Consider the following 20,155-nt stretch of genomic DNA (forward strand, 5'->3'; position numbering starts at 1 on the left):
TTTTGGTTTGTTTTTACTATTTTTGAAAAGACAATACCTCCCTTGTACAACTTTTAGAGTATTTTTTGTCCTTAATAACGAAGAAATTTTACATTTTTTAAAAGTTGAATATTTTTTAAGCTTCCTTCCCCACCCCCCTTTCAACTGTCAAGATAAAATCCTGGTTAAGCGAATGTATACATTTATTACACTTTTAAATATTCCAATGAGCGGCCTTTAGATCTAGCCTTAGAAGGCTGTGCGCACATTGTTACTGAACATTAATTGATTAACTTATTCAATGTATAGGGAAGGAAGAGGTCGACATGTGGAAATAGGCGTGTGGTCATTTAGTCTGTTCAAGAGAAATATTTTCTGGTTTTAATTTTTTATTTTTTTTATTACTTTGAAAAATTGTGAAGGTCAAACTTATTTTTTTTCCCCAGTTTGGCCAACGAGCTAAATTTAAAGGTCTATAATCGAAATTATTCGATAGCGTAGGAAGAGACCTGGCCTAGTCAGCTGTAGTGTATCGATATTATGAGAAAATTGAGTAAATTTAATGTTGCTTGAATTTTATTGAAACATTATCCAAGCTTTGCTTATATTTTCATATCAAAATAAATAATCGCATAAGCATACATCTTCGTGCACGCAGCTGACAGTGTCTAAATCACGGGATTACTACCCGGTTTCAACAAATATTTTTGTATTTATATATTTTAAAAATAATTTTTTATATTTTAACTTTTATAATGGAGGTTTTGTCTTTTTAAAAAATGTATTTTTAAAAATGTTTTTCTTTTGTAAACATTTAATTTCGTTGCATGCTTTTTTTTTGGTTTCTTTATACACATGTACATATCTGTTTATCTATTTATCGTATTTCGTTTTATGGACAATGATCTTCTTACTGTATTGAATTTTTGTAAGAACAAATATTTCAATTTTACCGATCCTTGGTACTCTAGAATTATCCATGTAAAAAAATTTTATTCTTTAAAATAAAGCATCAATTGTTTTTACTACTATGCTTGTTCATATCAGATACGAATTGATAATTTTATTCAGATAGATTTTAATTTTTGAAAGGTTTTCGAAAATAATTCCCATGTTAATAAGAATATTTTTTTTTACTTTTCCAAACGCTTATAATTTTTATTTTGTATTAATCTGGATGATAAACCTATTTTCAGTTTATTTATTGACCACTTAATATATTTAGATATCAATGAATGTGAAGATTGGAAAAACTATTGCAGTCAGATTTGCATTGATACTTCTGGAGGCTATACATGTTCTTGTCATCCTGGATATAAACTAGCAGTAGATAAGACCAGCTGTGAAGGTGTGTTCTTAGACATTCTTTGCTTGTCCCGGGTGGGGGTTGTTTCCTTACACCAGTGTTTCCCAAACGTTTGACCTATCCTACCACATCTCAAATTTTTATAACGCTGAGTACTCCTCGTTACCCCCGCCCCCCTTGTTCCCCTTCCCTAAAAAAAAGGATTTATTTTAATAACAATAATAAATTTCTTAGTAAGCATACACACAGAAAATAATAATTACTCTATCACAATAAAGTATTAGTGAGTTTATTTTGTGCATGCTTCAGAGACATATCAAATACATTCTAAAAAAATTGGAAACATAGTTTTGACATTGAATAGTGGACGTGCCAACATACATTTGTAACATCCCTATTTATTTCCTGACCTTTGTAGAAATGTTTCTTAAACTGTAAAATAGCGCCGTATCTGAGTTTGTAAAAAAAAAGTTAAAATGTTACATCATAAAAAGGAGTTAACACTTATGATATTTTATTGGAATTTATTAACTAAATAAGTATTTTTAAAAAATCAGCATAACTTAACTAAGTGCAACGCGTACTCACTTCAAACTCTTCCAGTACCCCTGGGAGAACACGAACCCCACTTTGGGAAACACTGCCATACACCAATCTATGTTTAGAAATTAAACTATTCAAGTAAACCACTATATTGTTTACCTTGTTTTAAAGACTGTGAACCATCTTTTTGGGGTCTGAACTGTGCCAATCAGTGTCAGTGCAGCGGCCATGGAACCTGCCATCATATACGAGGTTGCGAGTGTTACCCGGGCTGGCAAGGTGTTGATTGCAACGAAGATGTTGACGAGTGTGTCAGAAACCTTCACAACTGTTCTGTCCAAGAAGTATGTCAGAATACAAGACCTGGATTCATCTGCAATTGTCAACCTGGTTATCAAAAAAACAATTCTGTCTGTTCAGGTAAGAACAATAATTTATATGGAAATGTATACCTCTGCATATAAATAACTTCGTTTCAGGTCTGTTTAGTATTAACCAAATCAAGCATTTCTCTTGTCTAAATTAAATCGTATTTCTTTTCCGTATATTTATCTTTATTTTATTTTCTATCTCTGAATTGATTCACATTTTTAATTTCTATCTCTGAATTGATTCGTATTTTTATTTTCTATCTCTGAATTGATTCATATTTTTATTTTCTATCTCTGAATTGATTCATATTTTTAATTTCTATCTCTGAATTCATTCATATTTTTAATTTCTATCTCTGAATTGATTCACATTTCTCGTTTCCATCTCTTTACTTATTCATTGTTTTCGTTTCTATCTCTTTATTTGTATTTGGATTTCTCGTTTCAAATCTTATCAACTCAATCTGTCTGTCTGTCTAGTCAAAATTGTGTATACGTTATTTCTCCCACACCCAATCTCGGTCAAGTTAAAATTGTGCAATTATTTCTTTTACCTGACAACTCAGGAATAAAAAAACAACAACTTCTTATTTAATTAACTTTGGGTAATTAATGTTTTTAATTAGTTTGGAAAAAGGGAAAGAAATTAAAGAAATTGTACTTGATGGATATGGTGGTATAAGGTGACTTGGTTTCCTTTGTAGTTTGTATAGAGAATTAGGGCTAGGGTTTGAAGCTAACAATAGATAACTTAAAAAAACTATTTTCATATGTGCTTCAATGGCACAGTTGGTAGTGTGTCGGCTTCCAGAGGCTTGAGACTCGATTTAGAATTCAAGTCTTACAACTTTTTTTAAATAAAGCGATCACGTCAACATTAACACATGATAACCGCTCTTAACCCCCTCCCCCTTTTCCGAACTGGTCCAGAGAAGTGATAGATCATATCGCATTGCAGTTTAATTATTGTTACAAAACTGATCCAAACTAATTAATACAAATATGCCTAATATAGGCTTTGGTAGGTTTTTAAACAATAATTTTAATACATTTATTTATAAATATATTTATTTCTATTGTATCTCTATATTGATTTATATTTCTAAAAATTAAATTCTCTCTTAATTAGCTTCATAAATAGTCGAAAAACGTGTTTAGTTCATTTCCTAATAGTGTTCTTAGATGTTCGTCTACACTCTACAAGTTTGGATGATTTGGCGACTAATGTATTGTACAACATTCTTTTGATAACAACCGTCTAATGCGCGAGTCGGATCAAGACGTTAGAAGACCCAGAAATGTCCTCTGACAAGGAATTAAGTCTCTTGCTGTTCTAGTTGTTTGTCGTGAATTGTCGTGAATGCAGAACTGTCTCTTATATGAAGAATTCACATCTTTTTTAGAGTAAAAATATCAAAAAAACTTTATTCTGAAATATCACTGCGTTATCTATAAATTTGCTATTCCTTATTCACCAGACATAAATGAATGCTCAGATATCTTAAGTAATAATTGTAACACTACACATGAAACATGTGAAAACAACTTGGGCAGTTATGAATGTATTTGTAGCAATGGATATACCAGAAATATAAGTACTGGACAATGTGAAGGTTGGTAATCAAAATCTTTTATTATGTAATGAATTATATTAGTAATAAGTATTATTGCAGGTACCTTTATATATATATATATATTATAAAGTAGAATGTGAGGGGTATGTATGTATGGATGTATGTTACTTATAGACATCAAAACCGCTTGACCAATCTTGATAAAACTAGGCTGGAATGTTCCTTAGGTACTAACTTAGACCGTAGTGTATGTAATGTAGCCCTAAAACAAACTTAAGACCCTCAAAAAAAAATAAAGTTGTCCCACTCTATTACAGCTATAGTAATTTATGGATCTAGGCCATGTCTACAATGTTGACATGAGAAAAGATAGAAAGGATTTAGACCTAGATCTAATTTTAAGAAATACACTTTGCGCAGATAGTTTTTTACTTTAACACATGAAAATACAAAGGAAGGTCCATTGATTTCATTATATAATAAAATTAACCTTCAATGTTATGTTTCAAAAGCATTTTTTACATAAATTAGTTCCTGATATCTGTGACTACAGATTTCCTGGCGAACTTTTTTTCATTAGACAATACCGTAATGAATCGCGTACTAAATATTAATTCGTTTAATTGTTTACTTTATAATCCCATCCCTAGATCTAAAACTCTAATTCAACTCTAAGATGATAAACCTTCTCTTCGCACAGATAGTTTTATACTTTAACACATAAACATATTAATTAAAGTCCATTCATTTCATATTTTGATCAAATAAACATTCAAATTTGGTTTTCTAAAGCTACATTCATTTACGAAAGCTGCGAGGCAGAGTTGAGATAGGCCTAGATCTATATTCATTCATGAATCGCGTACTAAAAATTATTTCGTTTAATTGTTTACTTTATAAACCCATTCATTTAACAAAGCTATCGCTCTTTTCGTTTTTAATAGATATGAATGTATCGGCTTCGGGTAATCCCATTTTCGCAAACCTAATTTTATTGTCGTAGCGAAAGAGAAAAAAAACTTGAAAGGATCATTAGTTAAGTTTAACATACATCTAAATCCAATCCACTAGATTAGTAAACACAAACTTAGACCCGCAGGCCGCGGGTAATGTCTGGCGAACATTAGACATTACCAAATGGTTACACATTAACAGTGATTAACACTTCTCTCTACTGAGTCTATTCCTAGGCCTAGGTCTAAAACTCTTATTGAACTCTAAGATGATAAAACTTCTTTTCGCAAAGATAGTTTTGTGCTTTAACACATAAACATACTAATTATTGTCCATTCATTTCATATTTTAATCAATTTAACATTCAAATTTGTTTTTCTAAAGCATTTTTAATACATTCGTTCGCTGTTCGCTAAAGTTGCGTAACCGTGTTGAGATAGGTCTATATTCATTCATGAAAAAAGGTCACACATGTGCAACACAGAATGAACGCTATTAAAGCCAATTTTTAACTCTAGATTAGTGTAGATTTAGATCTATGTCTACCTCAAGATCTACTTTATACTGTAACACATGAACATACAAAATTAAGTCTATTCGTCTTAAATTTTAATCAAATATATGTAGGCCTACAAGCAAATGTTTTAATTTGAACAAATGGATTTAAGCCTATTAGCTATTCTGATTTGATAGCTTCATTCACACTATTTTTACATTGACACATTCGCTTTACTTATTACATTATTATTTCGTTTAATTGTTTACAAAACACTCTCAGTGACTATATCGACAGTAATGCGCAAATAAAGACCCGCGGGTCGCGGGTAACATATGTCTAGTCTATATTATAAAGTAGAATGTGAGGGGTATGTATGTATGTATGTATGTATGGATGTATGTTACTTATAGACATCAAAACCGCTTGACCAATCTTGATAAAACTAGGCAGGAATGTTCCTTAGGTACCAACTTAGACCGTAGTGTATGTATTGTAGCCCTAAAACAAACTTAAGACCCTCAAAAAAAATAAAGTTGTCCGACTCTATTACAGCTATAGTATTTTATGGATCTAGGCCATGTCTACAATGTTGACATGAGAAAAGATAGAAAGGATTTAGACCTAGATCTAATTTTAAGAAATACACTTTGCGCAGATAGTTTTTTACTTTGACACATGAAAATACAAAAGAAGATCCATTGATTTCATTATATAATAAAATTAACCTTCAATTTTGTGTTTCAAAAGCATTTTTTACATAAATTAGTTCCTGATATCTGTGACTACAGATTTCCTGACGAACATTCTTTCATTAGACAATACCGTAATGAATTGCGTACTAAAAATTAATTCGTTTAATTGTTTACTTTATAATCCCATCACTAGATCTAAAACTCTAATTCAACTCTAAGATGATAAAACTTCTCTTCGCACGGATAGTTTTATACTTTTACACATAAACATATTAATTAAAGTCCATTCATTTCATATTTTGATCAAATAAACATTCACATTTGGTTTTCTAAAGCTACATTCGTTTACGAAAGCTGCGAAGCCGAGTTGAGATAGGCCTAGATCTATATTCATTCATGAGTCGCGTACTAAAAATTATTTCGTTTAATTGTTCACTTTATAATCCCATTTATTTAACAAAGCTATAGCTCTTTTCGTTTTTAATAGATAAGAATGTATCGACTTTGGGTAAACCATTTTCGCAAAACTAATTTTATTTTCGTAGCGAAACTGAAATAACGTCAAAGGATCATTAGCTACGTTTAACATACATCTAAATCCAATCCACTAGATTATTCAAAAGAAATGTTTTAATTAAAAAAAAAATGGATTTAAGCCTATTAGCTATTTTGATTTGATAGCATTATTCACACTATTTTTACATTGACACATTCGCTTTACTTATTACATTATTATTTCGTTTAATTGCTTACAAAACACTCTCAGTGACTATATCGAAAGTAATGCGCAAATAAAGACCCGCGGGTCGCGGGTAACATTTGTCTAGTATATATATATATATATATATATATATATATATATATATATATATATATATATATATATATATATATATATATATATATTATAAAGTAGAATGTGAGGGGTATGTATGTATGTATGGATGTATGTTACTTATAGACATCAAAACCGCTTGACCAATCTTGATAAAACTAGGCAGGAATGTTCCTTGGGTACCAACTTAGACCGTAGTGTATGTATTGTAGCCCTAAAACAAACTTAAGACCCTAAAAAAAAATAAAGTTGTCCGACTCTATTACAGCTATAGTATTTTATGGATCTAGGCCATGTCTACAATGTTGACATAAGAAAAGATAGAAAGGATTTAGACCTAGATCTAATTTTAAGAAATACACTTTGCGCAGATAGTTTTTTACTTTGACACATGAAAATACAAAAGAAGATCCATTGATTTCATTATATAATAAAATTAACCTTCAATTTTGTGTTTCAAAAGCATTTTTTTACATAAATTAGTTCCTGATATCTGTGACTACAGATTTCCTGACGAACATTCTTTCATTAGACAATACCGTAATGAATCGCGTACTAAAAATTAATTCGTTTAATTGTTTACTTTATAATCCCATCCCTAGATCTAAAACTCTAATTCAACTCTAAGATGATAAAACTTCTCTTCGCACAGATAGTTTTATACTTTAACACATAAACATATTAATTAAAGTCCATTCATTTCATATTTTGATCAAATAAACATTCAAATTTGGTTTTCTAAAGCTACATTTGCTTACGAAAGCTGCGAAGCCGAGTTCAGATAGGCCTAGATCTATATTCATTCATGAATCGCGTACTAAAAATTATTTCGTTTAATTGTTTACTTTATAATCCCATTCATTTAACAAAGCTATCGCTCTTTTTGTTTTTAATAGATAAGAATGTATCGACCTCGGGTAATCCCATTTTCGCAAAACTAATTTTATTTTCGTAGCGAAAGAGAAATAACGTGAAAGGATCATTAGCTACGTTTAACATACATCTAAATACAATCCACTAGATTATCCAAAAGCATTTTTTACATAAATTAGTTCCTGATATCTGTGACTACAGATTTCCTGGCGAACATTATTTCATTAGACATTACCAAATGGTTACACATTAACACATCTCTCTATTATACTGAGTCTATTCCTAGGCCTAGGTCTAAAACTCTTTTTTTCATTAGACAATACCGTAATGAATCGCGTACTAAATATTAATTCGTTTAATTGTTTACTTTATAATCCCATCCCTAGATCTAAAACTCTAATTCAACTCTAAGATGATAAACCTTCTCTTCGCACAGATAGTTTTATACTTTAACACATAAACATACTAATTATTGTCCATTCATTTCATATTTTAATCAAATTAACATTCAAATTTGTTTTTCTAAAGCATTTTTAATACATTCGTTCGCTGTTCGCTAAAGCTGCGTAGCCGTGTTGAGATAGGCCTATATAAATTCATTCATGAAAAAAGGTCACGCATGCGCAGCACAGAACTCTAGATTAGTGTAGATTTAGATCTACGTCTACCTCAAGATCTACTTTATACTTTATACATACAAAATTTAGTCTATTCATCTCAAATTTTAATCAAATATATGTAGGCCTACAAGCAAATGTTTTAATATGAAAAAAAAAAGATTTAAGCCTATTAGCTATTTTGATTTGATAGCTTCATTCACAGTATTTTTATATTGACACATTTGCTTTACTTATTACATTATTATTTCGTTTAATTGTTTACAAAACACTCTCAGTGACTATATCAACAGTAATGCGCAAATAAAGACCCGCGGGTCGCGGGTAACATATGTCTAGTATATATATATAGTAACAATTATAGTAGTGTTACAACCACAGCTTGTGTGGACTACTGTGGAAAAACTTGAAATCGGCCCCCGAAGTGGTCTGCTATGGCAGGTAAAAAATAGGCAGGTTTCAATATATTCAGTAGAATATCAGAAACTATGAACTACAAAGTATCAACAACTACAACAGTGGATCTTTCGATTCAAAAAATAAGTGTCGCCAATAATATTGTTTTGTTAGTTCCACTAACGACTTGATACGACCGCATACGGAGATTTATTAATGTTATTGTTATTACATTGTCAATATTCATATGTATTGTAATAACTTGAGGCAACTCAACGAGACATAGATGTTTATTTACACGACATCACAGGTACACAAAACAACCTCTATTTTAGGCACAATTTCTCCATATTGGCTCTCTACTTGTGCGGAAATCGTTATCTTTCTAATGTTGACATCCTTTTTTAGGTGTAGTCTATCACAGTGCGCACATTCTAGCACAAGCCTGCATGGTGGTGCGCATTGCAGAGTTACAACATTGCCCCCTTCTTAGAGCTTTTCGTCCCGAAAAGAAAGAGTGCAGTGGAGGTTTGACAGTTCAGGTGGAGGTCGATCGGTGGGAACCACAGACGGTAGGGTGCCAGTTGCCCACGAAGCCATCTGCACAGTTTTCCGCTGTCGTTGCTCCTCTTCTTCCAGTTGGCCAGTCTACGCTTGAGACGATGTTGTGGTCGCTGCTTTGACCTCTTGACTGGCCGTATTCGCAATTTCACCCGACGACATCCAAGACAAGGAATAAGAAACGGTCTTAAAGCTTTCATGGTTCGAGTTCCCGTCAAGGGTACTGACAATCGTTGTCACGTTTCTCGTCTTCAAAGTCATCCCCGCCAGACTTGCCCACAACACAGTCACAGACGGCGCTCCAATCCCCAGCGCCTCCATCACCACTGTTTGTGCTGCCACAGTCAAGACCAGGCAACTGCCCTTTCACTAACGAGTTTATTCCTCCTTTTGCTTGCGACACAATGTTATCACTTTGGTCTATTTGGCCTTCTACTTGAAATACACTTTCATCTACATTGTTAGACATTATGTTCCTACTCATGTTCCCCATCATGATCCTAATCGTGTTCATTTGTTCCTTAAATGCATCCCCACAGTCCTGGATCTTGCCAATGAGATCAACAATCCCAATTTCAAATTGATAGGTATCCGGATCTTCTTCTTCATCGATCAGAGCTTGCCGCAGACGAGCCGTGAGCGTTTCAATGCTACCGACGGGTTTTAAACCTCGGTCCCGAAGCTCTTGTCTTAGCTCTTTAATTAAGAGCTGATGTAATAGCTTCAACGATGCCATAGAGATCGAATCCTACCTCCTCTCGTTGAGTTGCCTTTAATCCCACTTCTGACACCAATTGTAATAACTTAAGTGAGGCAACTCAACGAGACATAGATGTTTATTTACACGACATCACAGGTACACAAAACAACATCTATCTTAGGCACAATCTCTCAATATTGGCTCACTACTTTCTAATGTTGACATCCTTTTTAGGTGTAGTCTATCACAGTGCGCACCTTCTAGCACTAGCCTGGATGGTGGTGCGCATTGCAGAGTTATAACAGTATTATAGGAAACTGATAGTCATGGGGATATAGTTAAATCCTAGTTGTCACTTACAAAGAACGGATCACGAAACAATAGATTAGAAACAGGATTAATACGGTAATTGGAAACAACGTTGACCTGCTAACCACTGTCAAAAAGCATTAACTCAAACTCTATAGGGCTAAATCGCTAAGTCCTGAAGGCTCGCAAAGGCCTTCCTTCAGGGAACTTACCAGGAAGAAGATGAAGGAAAAGACATAGTAAGCGATGGCAAGGCAATATCAAAGAAAGTATAAGGCTGTAGTAAATGAAATTCTGTCAAAAGTTAAAAGTAGAGAAGAAAGGAGAAAAATGGTTGACAGATCATCTGTTGTGCACCAAATGCCAGAGAAAAATGGAGAAAAGGACTAAAGGATAAGGGATAATCGAAGATGGAGTTAAATGTGAACTTGGCCTAACTGATGTTTTTGAATCTATGTGATGTAATTGTTTTATAATTATTTATTTCCCTTTACAATACGATATAATCTATAAAGAAAAAAAAAACAACTAAGTATGGTATGAAAATATCTCCACAAGGCTCAGGTAAAAAAAATTTTAACGGTATTGGATTAATTAGTAATTTTCTTTTTCTCTTATATATATATATATATATATATATATTGTTACGAATCTCACTATCCAGGCTCTCTGCAAACTGCACCATACACCACCAACTTAAAGAACTTGACAACTCAGGGCTCCAAAGTAACGTAGCACTTTAATAGTTGAATAAATAACAGCCAATACTGTACAATTGGCAACACGTACACTGTACAAATATCTCTCCGATAACACCGTTCCGCCGTATCAACTCTTGCACTGGCCTCTCCGTCTCGTTCCGGGCTTGCACTGGGTTCAACAGTTCAGGACTGACTTCACACACTAGACTCGTTGTGTCGGACTCGATCACAGACCAAGATCAAGACGCCGTTCGTCTCAACTGTACTTGATAGTACTCCGCACTGAACCGTCGTAATGCTCCGTACAGAACCACACCGCTGAACTGTGCTGTAGTCGACCGTGTTCTGAACTCTTGTCGTGAACCTCCTTTCTGAACCTTGCTGTATTGAGCCCCTTTTCTCGACTGTCTTGACTACGACACCTCCGCTCTTTATATAGGGTCCCTACTGGCCTTCTCGAACCGGACAGAACGCCGCTCGACGTTTCTAGGTGGTCAGATGACTACAACTCTCGTGACGCTCATGAGCTCTGTTCACGACGGCGATCCTTCCCGAACCGTCCTGTTGATACTCGACTCGGTTGACCATCGTAGCTCGTCACGGTTGACCGCTCGTCTAGCGCTGGCCTGGGGCGAATTGCGTCGGCTGACTACACTCACACCACTACCCCCATCTGTGCCACCACCAAGTTTATAACAATATATATATATATATATATATATATATATATATATATATATATATATATATATATATATAAAATATATATAAACAACCAGAACAATCTATTAAAGATACTTAAAACTATTACGATGTTTTGGAAGAAAAATTATTTAAGGTTAATTAGATTTTCAATAGCTTTTAGTCTTTCTTTTTTCGATATTAACATGACAGTGACAGGTTAGCGAAAGTGACGTGTGTTTGGCGTGTTTAATGTCTAGGGGATGATTATTTTTGCAGTTATCACACACCAACCCGTCAGCATATAAATCGTAAGCAGGCACGCAACGAAACAACAATGAAAGAGAGATACAAAGTTAAAATTGAAGAATATTTATTTACATAAATATTTACATAAAAGAATTAAAAAAGGGGAGGGTTTGCATCTATCTCTAATTGAAACTATATTTAATCATCACTCTTGCACTTAATAAGAGAGTATGTCACTTTGTCCTCTGAACTTAGCTGGTTGTCCTGTTTGTGTCGCAGCTGGCTGTGTCCTGGCTTGATGTTCTGCAGCTGGAGATGGCGCTCTAGCGGGTAGAGGGACGCCGGTGATACAGTTCTTGTGGAGTCTCAATCCAAAGTTCTGATATCTGTAGTAGGCACAGTAGGGCGGGTGGCCGGCTACCGTGGGCACAAGGGTACTGCAAGCAGAGCTTATCTGCCGTGGGCAGCGGGGGATTTGGCGTAGCCATGACGTCTCGCACAGACTCTGGGTCTATAGGGACGTCGTACCTAATAAGTTGACAGGTGGGCTGTCGAATAGGCAGGCAAGTAGAGCCGATAGAGCCAAGTAGTAGAGTAGATCCACGTAGGCGGGAGTGCAAATAGGCATGAGTGCAGTGCTAGGCAGACAATGCCAAATAAATAGGCAGGTGATCCAAACAAATAGGCAGATATCTGAGCGAGGCTGCGGATAAATAAAGACAAATTAGGACATGTCTCTCATGCATCTTATTGATGCCCTCGACTGAGGTGCATTCGTCAGATAGGAAAATTGCTTTTGAGTACAATGGGGACATGATGACAAATGGGATTTGGAAAATAGAGGGCTGATAGTAGCAATATAAAAATGTACATAAAAAGGGAAATAATAATCTCAAATAAACAACACTAGTGGAAAGAGAAAAAAGGGGGGGGGGGACTGGGCGCTGGTCAGCGACCATGACGGTTTGTTTACACATGGCCGTCGGCCGAGAACAATGGAGTGCGCTTGAAAGGAGAGTGTCCATTCAAGGGACGCAACTCTCGTCAAATTAGAATGACTAAAGGGGAGATAATTTATATATCTCTTTTCGAAGCGCAGTATTAGTAGTGCGCTAGTAAAATCATCAAGGCGGTCAGCCGAGATAAAGGAAATAAAATAAGATGTACAAATATATGCATGGTTGCAGCAACGATCAATTGAGCAACGTAGCATTAATAGATTAATGCAATACATAAATATATACAAATGCCATGTTTATGTTTTCTACTTACGACAGTGAGAAATACACAATGCACTAATTAAATATAAATGAAATAATAAACTACACATGATAGTATCCAGTGAGAAATATACACAGAGTAATTAAGATGAAACTTGTGATTAAGTTCGGCTTACCACCAGGTATTCCTCTAAGAGTAAGAATAAACAAAATAGTCCAGACTCAATTGCTCAGCTTAGAATGAGAAATGAGAGGGTCTGGCTTGCTCTATTCTACTTTATAAAGGCCGTGATATATGGACCAAAGATTATCTCCCACGTGGGTGAATCCGACAAGAGTCGCTCCTTGGAGTGTCACGATGCGCGTTAACCCGAGTAATTTCTTTGATCAAAGAGAGACGTGGGAGAGGGGGGGAGAAAGAGTGACTTGCATTCCAAGTTGGTGTCAACCGCCACCGTCAGACATCCGGCGGGATAAGACCAAAGAGACTGTGTGTTTATCTTTCCCCGATCAACGGGAGATAAATGAAAAGCCGCCAAGGTGGTGGACTCAGTCTAGTGAGACGAGGAAAAGGTGGGGCGAGTGAAGAAATTGGGGATAGGACGGTGAAATAAGTAAAATAAAATTAATAAATAATGATAAAATATAATTAATGCTGTGATAAATTTGAGTGAGTCTGACGGCAAGCTTTTGACTTGTCACAGACAGACAGAGAGACAGACAGATTTAATCCTTATATATATATACATATATAGCGGTACATGAATGTCTATGAACCCTCCATAACTCTCTCGTGTTAATAAAGACAGTTTTAGTCTAATTAGCCCATTGTGACGTAATTGATTTTTTTTCCTTTGACGTCATATGGAATGAATTCTTTTTATGTAATGCTAAAAAAACTCGATGCAACAAAGTCTATGAACCCTCCACTACTTGCACGTATTGCAAAGACTTTTTTAGTCTAACTAGGCCGTGTGACGTAGTGAATATTTTTTATATGACGTCATATGGAATAAATTATTTAAATGAAATGCATAAAAAAAAATTTTGTGCATTAATGTTTATTAAACCTCGTCATGCATAACCAAAATATCCAATCACAACGCAACAGAGCTCAAGGAATTAGTGAACTCTTTCCTAAAAACCCATTACCCCCAACAACCAATGGGTCAGAGTCTACAAAGATGGATCCTCTCAAAAATACAATACAAACGGAAGAATTGGTATACTAACTAAATGGTCCAATGGAAAAGACTGGAAAAGTCAATTGCAACTTGCAATCTGTCAGACAGCCATAGAGCAGAAAGGCAAGCACTTGAACTAGCAGCTACCACACTAATAAACTACCTATGTACACCAAACAGACGAATCGTCTTACTGACCACTGCCAAAAATGCCCTTCAAAGCCTAAAAAACTTGGTATTCCTATACAAAGTAACTCAGGACAGCCCTTGTAAACCTTAATATCTACAGCAAGGAAACTTTTTTTCAATGGGTCACTCGTCTGACATTTTGTACATATCCTGTAGGTATCATGCCGTAATGTATACTATATCTCTTTATCAATAATAAGCTATGACTTTGTTATTACGTTAACAGCAATGCCTGGTCGTGCGGTTTGGTGCTAGACTGATTATCCCAGCGGGCGGATGGGACAAGGAAGTCAATTATCTTTAACTTTGAAGGAACATCTGAAACATGTCAATCATTGTACAGAAATAAAAACATTTTTTTACAATTGCAAAGGAATCTTTGAAACATTATTAGTTTTGACAATCAAAACAAAATCACGTCTTGAATATTCCTTGCGAATTGGTGGATTCGACAGGGATCCGACGGGGGCCACCTCTGAGTTTCTGTGATAACTCAAACTCATTTTGTAATTAAATATTTTATTTTACTTTACATACGAACATGTAATATATAGTCTATTCATCTCGTTATTTTTAATAAAATTAACCTACAAAAATTGGGTCTCAAAAACAATTTTCCATAAATTCGTTTGCTGTAGCTGCAAAATGTGAATTTAGCCGTCTTGACATACATTTAAATAGCTCCATTCATCTTTTGCGCACTCCTTACATACGCAGTGTAAACACGTCATGATTGACAGGGAAGATGATGTTTTCTATGGGGGATATTTTATATACTAAAATAAAATAATGAATAGGCCTAATCTTATGGAGCCATTGTATATACTTTTAAATTGATAGATTAAGAATATTTACCTAATTTAAACAAATGAATCTAATTTTAATCTAGGGCTAAATCTATATTATACATATCCTTAGAAGAATGTATGTCGCATTTCGTTTGATGTAACTCCACTCTTACTTTTTTTACATTTACGCATCCGCTTTACTTATTTTATTGTTTTGTTTCATTGTTTCTAATATACTATAGTAGTGACTTTATCAGTATACTATACGCAAATTAAGAACCGCGGTCTATATCGGCCATTTAAAAAGAATCCCAATCCACTTCTTCCATCTCTGTTTCTTTGATGTGCACTCCGAATAGTAGAGAATTTTTTATTTAGGCCTTTACTTTAAAGAATTTTTTTATTTAGGCCTTTTCTTTAAAGAATTTTTTATTTAGGCCTTTTCTTTAAAGAATTTTTTATTTAGGCCTTTTCTTTAAAGAATTTTTTATTTAGGCCTTTTCTTTTAAGAATTTTTGACTCAGACCTTTTCTTTAAAGAATTTTTGACTCAGGCCTATTCTTTAAAGAATTTTTTTATTTAGGCCTTTTCTTTAAAGAATTTTTTATTTAGGCCTTTTCTTTAAAGAATTTTTGACTCAGACCTTTTCTTTAAAGAATTTTTTTATTTAGGCCTTTTCTTTAAAGAATTTTTTATTTAGGCCTTTTCTTTAAAGAATTTTTTTATTTAGGCCTTTTCTTTAAAGAATTTTTGACGTAGACCTTTTCTTTAAAGAATTTTTGACTCAGACCTTTTCTTTAAAGAATTTTTGACTCAGACCTTTTCTTTAAAGAATTTTTGACTCAGACCTTTTCTTTAAAGAATTTTTGACGTAGGTCTTTTCTTTAAAGAATTTTTGACTCAGACCTTTTCTTTAAAGAATTTTTGACTCAGACCTTTTCTTTAAAGAATTTTTGACGTAGGCCTTTTCTTTCAAGAATTTTTGACTCAGACCTTTTCTTTAAAGAATTTTTGACGTAGGCCTTTTCTTTAAAGAATTTTTGACTCAGACCTTTACTTTAAAGAATTTTTGACTCAGACCTTTTCTTTAAAGAATTTTTGACGTAGGCTTTTTCTTTAAAGAATTTTTGACGTAGGTCTTTTCTTTCAAGAATTTTGACGTTGGCCTTTTCTTCAAATAATTTTGACGTAGGCTTTTTTTAAAAGAATTTTGACGTAGACCTTTTCTTAAAAGCTATTTTCCTTACATTTCAGACTTCAATGAATGTACTGGACAACACAAGTGTGAGCACGTCTGTGTCAATACAATAGGATCTTATTTTTGTCAATGTTTTCGTGGATACGAACTGCAACCGAACAGATCGAGCTGTACACTAAGTATATGCATTATGTCTTTTTAATGATTTTTATTGTGATTGTAATAAGTTGGAAATACTTTTTTTAAAGTTAGGATGTACTTAGCGTTACGTAAATATATGACTTTCCTCTATGGACAACTCGCGACTGGTTCAAGAAAAACTGGTCGCCCCCACCTCCGTTACATAGATGTAATAAAACGGGACCTCAAATCAGTGAACATCAATACTGACAATAGGTAAGACATAGCTCTAGACCACACTAGATGGAGAGAGACAGTGACCAAGAAAGCTTTGGATAGCGAAAGAATATTGGGGCCTCAGCCCTGGAAGAAAAACGGACAATTCTAAAAATAGCCAGCTCCTCTACCACCGAAGCAAAAGCCACCTTAACCGTGTAAGTCTCACTGCACTGGGCCACCGTGTTGTTAACACTATTCTCTGATAAAACACGGACAAGGAAAGCAGCAATTCTTTGCTGAGTTGTTCTGTCTCAGTACAAAGCCAACTCACCATGCAAACCAGTTTCTCTCTCACTCAAATGGTCATTTTTAGGGTGTAGTATCGCGCACTCCTAAAGGATGTGGTTAACCGTTTCTACTTCTTCCTGGCAGTGTCGACAGCGTGAATCGAAAGTTCGGTTTAAATTTAGCAAAATAGGCTCCGATTGGACAGTGTCCCGTCCTGTACCTAGAAAATGTCACGTCCTGTACCTAGAAAATGTCACGTCCTGTACCTAGAAAATGTCACGTCCTGTACCTAGAAAATGTCACGTCCTGGCTCTCTAACAACCACCACTCCTCCCATTTAGAAGGTCTTTTCAAATTTTGCTAGTTGTCAGTTCCGGTAAGCTTAGTGGGTGGCCATCTTGGAGATTGACGACGGTTACTGATTTTACGAACACCGACCCGTTGCCAGAATCGGTCGGACGGGGCCTATCCATTGAGTAATGCCCATACTCGGGATATAAGATAAATTTTGTGAAGCCATGTTGATCGAGATACCCGAGTGCGGGCGAAACTGGGTGCATGTTAGACTTAGGAAAGATCTCCACAGATGGGACCAATGCTACCTACCCAGGAACGCATCTTCGCTGTGCCAGCTTCCTTCGTCACGCTGCCGCGTATGCCTAGTGGTATACTGAGAGATTGTCTAGACTCGTTTTTCACACCGCCAGAAAGTCCGCCGTCAGTGAGGCGACTTGATGCAATGTCGTGCATCCGGAAACGTACCTTCTAGAGCCTTCGGCGATTATGAGGCGCGCCTCGCATGCCGGCGCACCGCAATCCAACTTATAACCAGGCACCCACACATTTGGGTTGGACCCCCTGGATTTAACAAACTCCATCCACTTGGCCTTAAAAACCGGAGGGGATCCCAGTTCGCCGCTGCTAGAGGCGTTCGCAGCGTTACCACAGTCCGCCACGAGGTGGCCGGGATCGCCATTGAACTGCGCCACATTAACCTGCGATAGTTGTAAACGGGAGTGTCTCTCCAAAATAGGGCTCCACAGCCACAAGAGGAAGTGTGCGAGATGAAATATAGTCGTTTTACGACAGAAGGAGGCCAATGGTGATGAATGAATCAATGACGTAAATATATTTAATGTTTGAGTACCCGGTTCTTAGTTGTGGATCGAAACTGTCTATATTTTTCATGTGTATATATGGTTATTGTTTTTGAATACACAGCCCTATACTGTTTATCACGTGATATTTTCAGAAATAACATCAGAATTAAATTCTATCAAAGTCAAATGACAGAGAAGAATGGAGAAAGAAGGTTGATACATCTTGTATGGTGCCCCAGCGGTCCAGCAGACAATGTCGGGGAAAATGTTATGACATGATTATCAATGACCATTGACATTTAATAAATGTAGAATTAGCCAGTAGCTAAACTAATTCTAGGCCACACTGGGGGGGGGGGAATATTAACAATAAATTCAATATTATCGTTTCGCTTTAAAAAAAAAAGAAATTAGCGCGATTCTTTTTTCTGTTGGATTTCGGACTTTGCGAAACAAAAAAGAGCCAATGTAGAACAGCGGAAAATGTGAGCTTTAGTATTATTATTTTTTTTAAGTTTTTGCGTGACATGTTTGTAAGTTCCACATACAATTTCACAAGATCTAGTTGAAAATACCTAACCCTGAAATCACTGAAAACATATATTTTGAGTAGGTTGATCAAAAGTAAAATATTTGCTACTCTAAATTATTATACCTACCTGACAGCTTGTCTGAAAATGGATGAAGTTTTTACAAATCTGTTTGAATAGAGCCAAAAATTATTTTTCTGAACAACACGGGTACATCGCGCCCGTCGAGGCGTATAAGCCTTCTTTGTATCGATATTTTTTAATACAGTGCAAGGTATGCAAACAGGTTGCTCAAAGATCCCACTTAAAGTTACTGTTCCTCTAGAATAGTTCCATGATCTAACATCATATCTCATATATATATATATTACATATATTTCTATGTATTACTTCTCTAGAGAAACAACTGTGCGTCGACTCCAACCCATTCAACTGTAGTCATGTATGCACATTGGATGATATTACAAATAAACCTATTTGTCTTTGTAGAGCAGGGTTTGAGTTACAAAATGACAATAGATCTTGTCAAGGTTTGAACTTTAATAGTTAGCTTATTTTTTTATATAGAAATTCAATAAAATTTCTGAATCAATTTATTGAAAAGTTTTATACATTTATGTGCAATGACTAAAGCTTGTCTATTAGTGTTTTCCCTCGCTTCTTGCCTACCGCAATTTGGCAGCATTTTTAATTTGTTGGTAGCGTCATTCTAAGGGTTTAAAGCACCCACTGAAAACCTAATTTGTTTTCTCTGCCAAAAGATCAATTTCAAACGTCTATCAAAGAAGACATTTCCTTGCATCTTTGTCAACTCGATTCTTGGGTCTTTCTTACATCATACAAGTAAAAATATTTTACCATCTTTCTCTTGACGTTCTCTTAACGTTCTCTTAACCTTCTCTTGACGTTCTCTTAACCTTCTCTTGAAGTTCTCTTGACATTCTCTTAACCTTCTCTTGACGTTCTCTTAACCTTCTCTTGAAGTTCTCTTGACGTTCTCTTAACCTTCTCTTGACGTTCTTTTAACCTTCTCTTGAAGTTCTCTTGACTTTCTCTTAACCTTCACTTGACGTTCTCTTAACGTTCTCTTGAAGTTCTCTTGACGTTCTCTTAACCTTCTCTTGACGTTCTCTTAACCTTCTCTTGAGGTTCTCTTGACGTTCTCTTAACCTTCTCTTGAAGTTCTCTTAACGTTCTCTTAACCTTCTCTCGACGTTCTCTTAACCTTCTCTTGACGTTCTCTTAACCTTCTCTTGACGTTCTCTTAACCTTCTCTCGACGTTCTCTTAACCTTCTCTTGACGTTCTCTTAACCTTCTCTTGACGTTCTCTTAACCTTCTCTTGACGTTCTCTTAACCTTCTCTTGAAGTTCTCTTAACATTCTCTCGACGTTCTCTTAACCTTCTCTCGACGTTCTCTTAACCTTCTCTTGAAGTTCTCTTAACGTTCTCTTAACATTCTCTCGACGTTCTCTTAACC

The 20,155-nt window shown here is 35.2% G+C and overlaps 1 protein-coding gene across 1 annotated transcript in view; it reads left to right on the forward strand.

Annotated features, from left to right (window-relative positions):
• The window catches only part of LOC106067895 (uncharacterized), a 98,921-nt gene that overhangs the window by 62,672 nt on the left and 16,094 nt on the right, over nt 1-20,155 (forward strand). The window contains exons 21-25 of the mRNA XM_056004358.1: nt 1,205-1,327; nt 2,000-2,248; nt 3,678-3,812; nt 16,476-16,598; nt 19,075-19,206. Of these exons, the coding sequence (XP_055860333.1) occupies nt 1,205-1,327; nt 2,000-2,248; nt 3,678-3,812; nt 16,476-16,598; nt 19,075-19,206 (762 nt within the window). The remainder of the gene's footprint in view (nt 1-1,204; nt 1,328-1,999; nt 2,249-3,677; nt 3,813-16,475; nt 16,599-19,074; nt 19,207-20,155) is intronic.

The sequence above is a fragment of the Biomphalaria glabrata genome, chromosome 11, assembly GCF_947242115.1.
Source record: "Biomphalaria glabrata chromosome 11, xgBioGlab47.1, whole genome shotgun sequence".
In the NCBI taxonomy this organism is placed as follows: domain Eukaryota; kingdom Metazoa; phylum Mollusca; class Gastropoda; family Planorbidae; genus Biomphalaria; species Biomphalaria glabrata.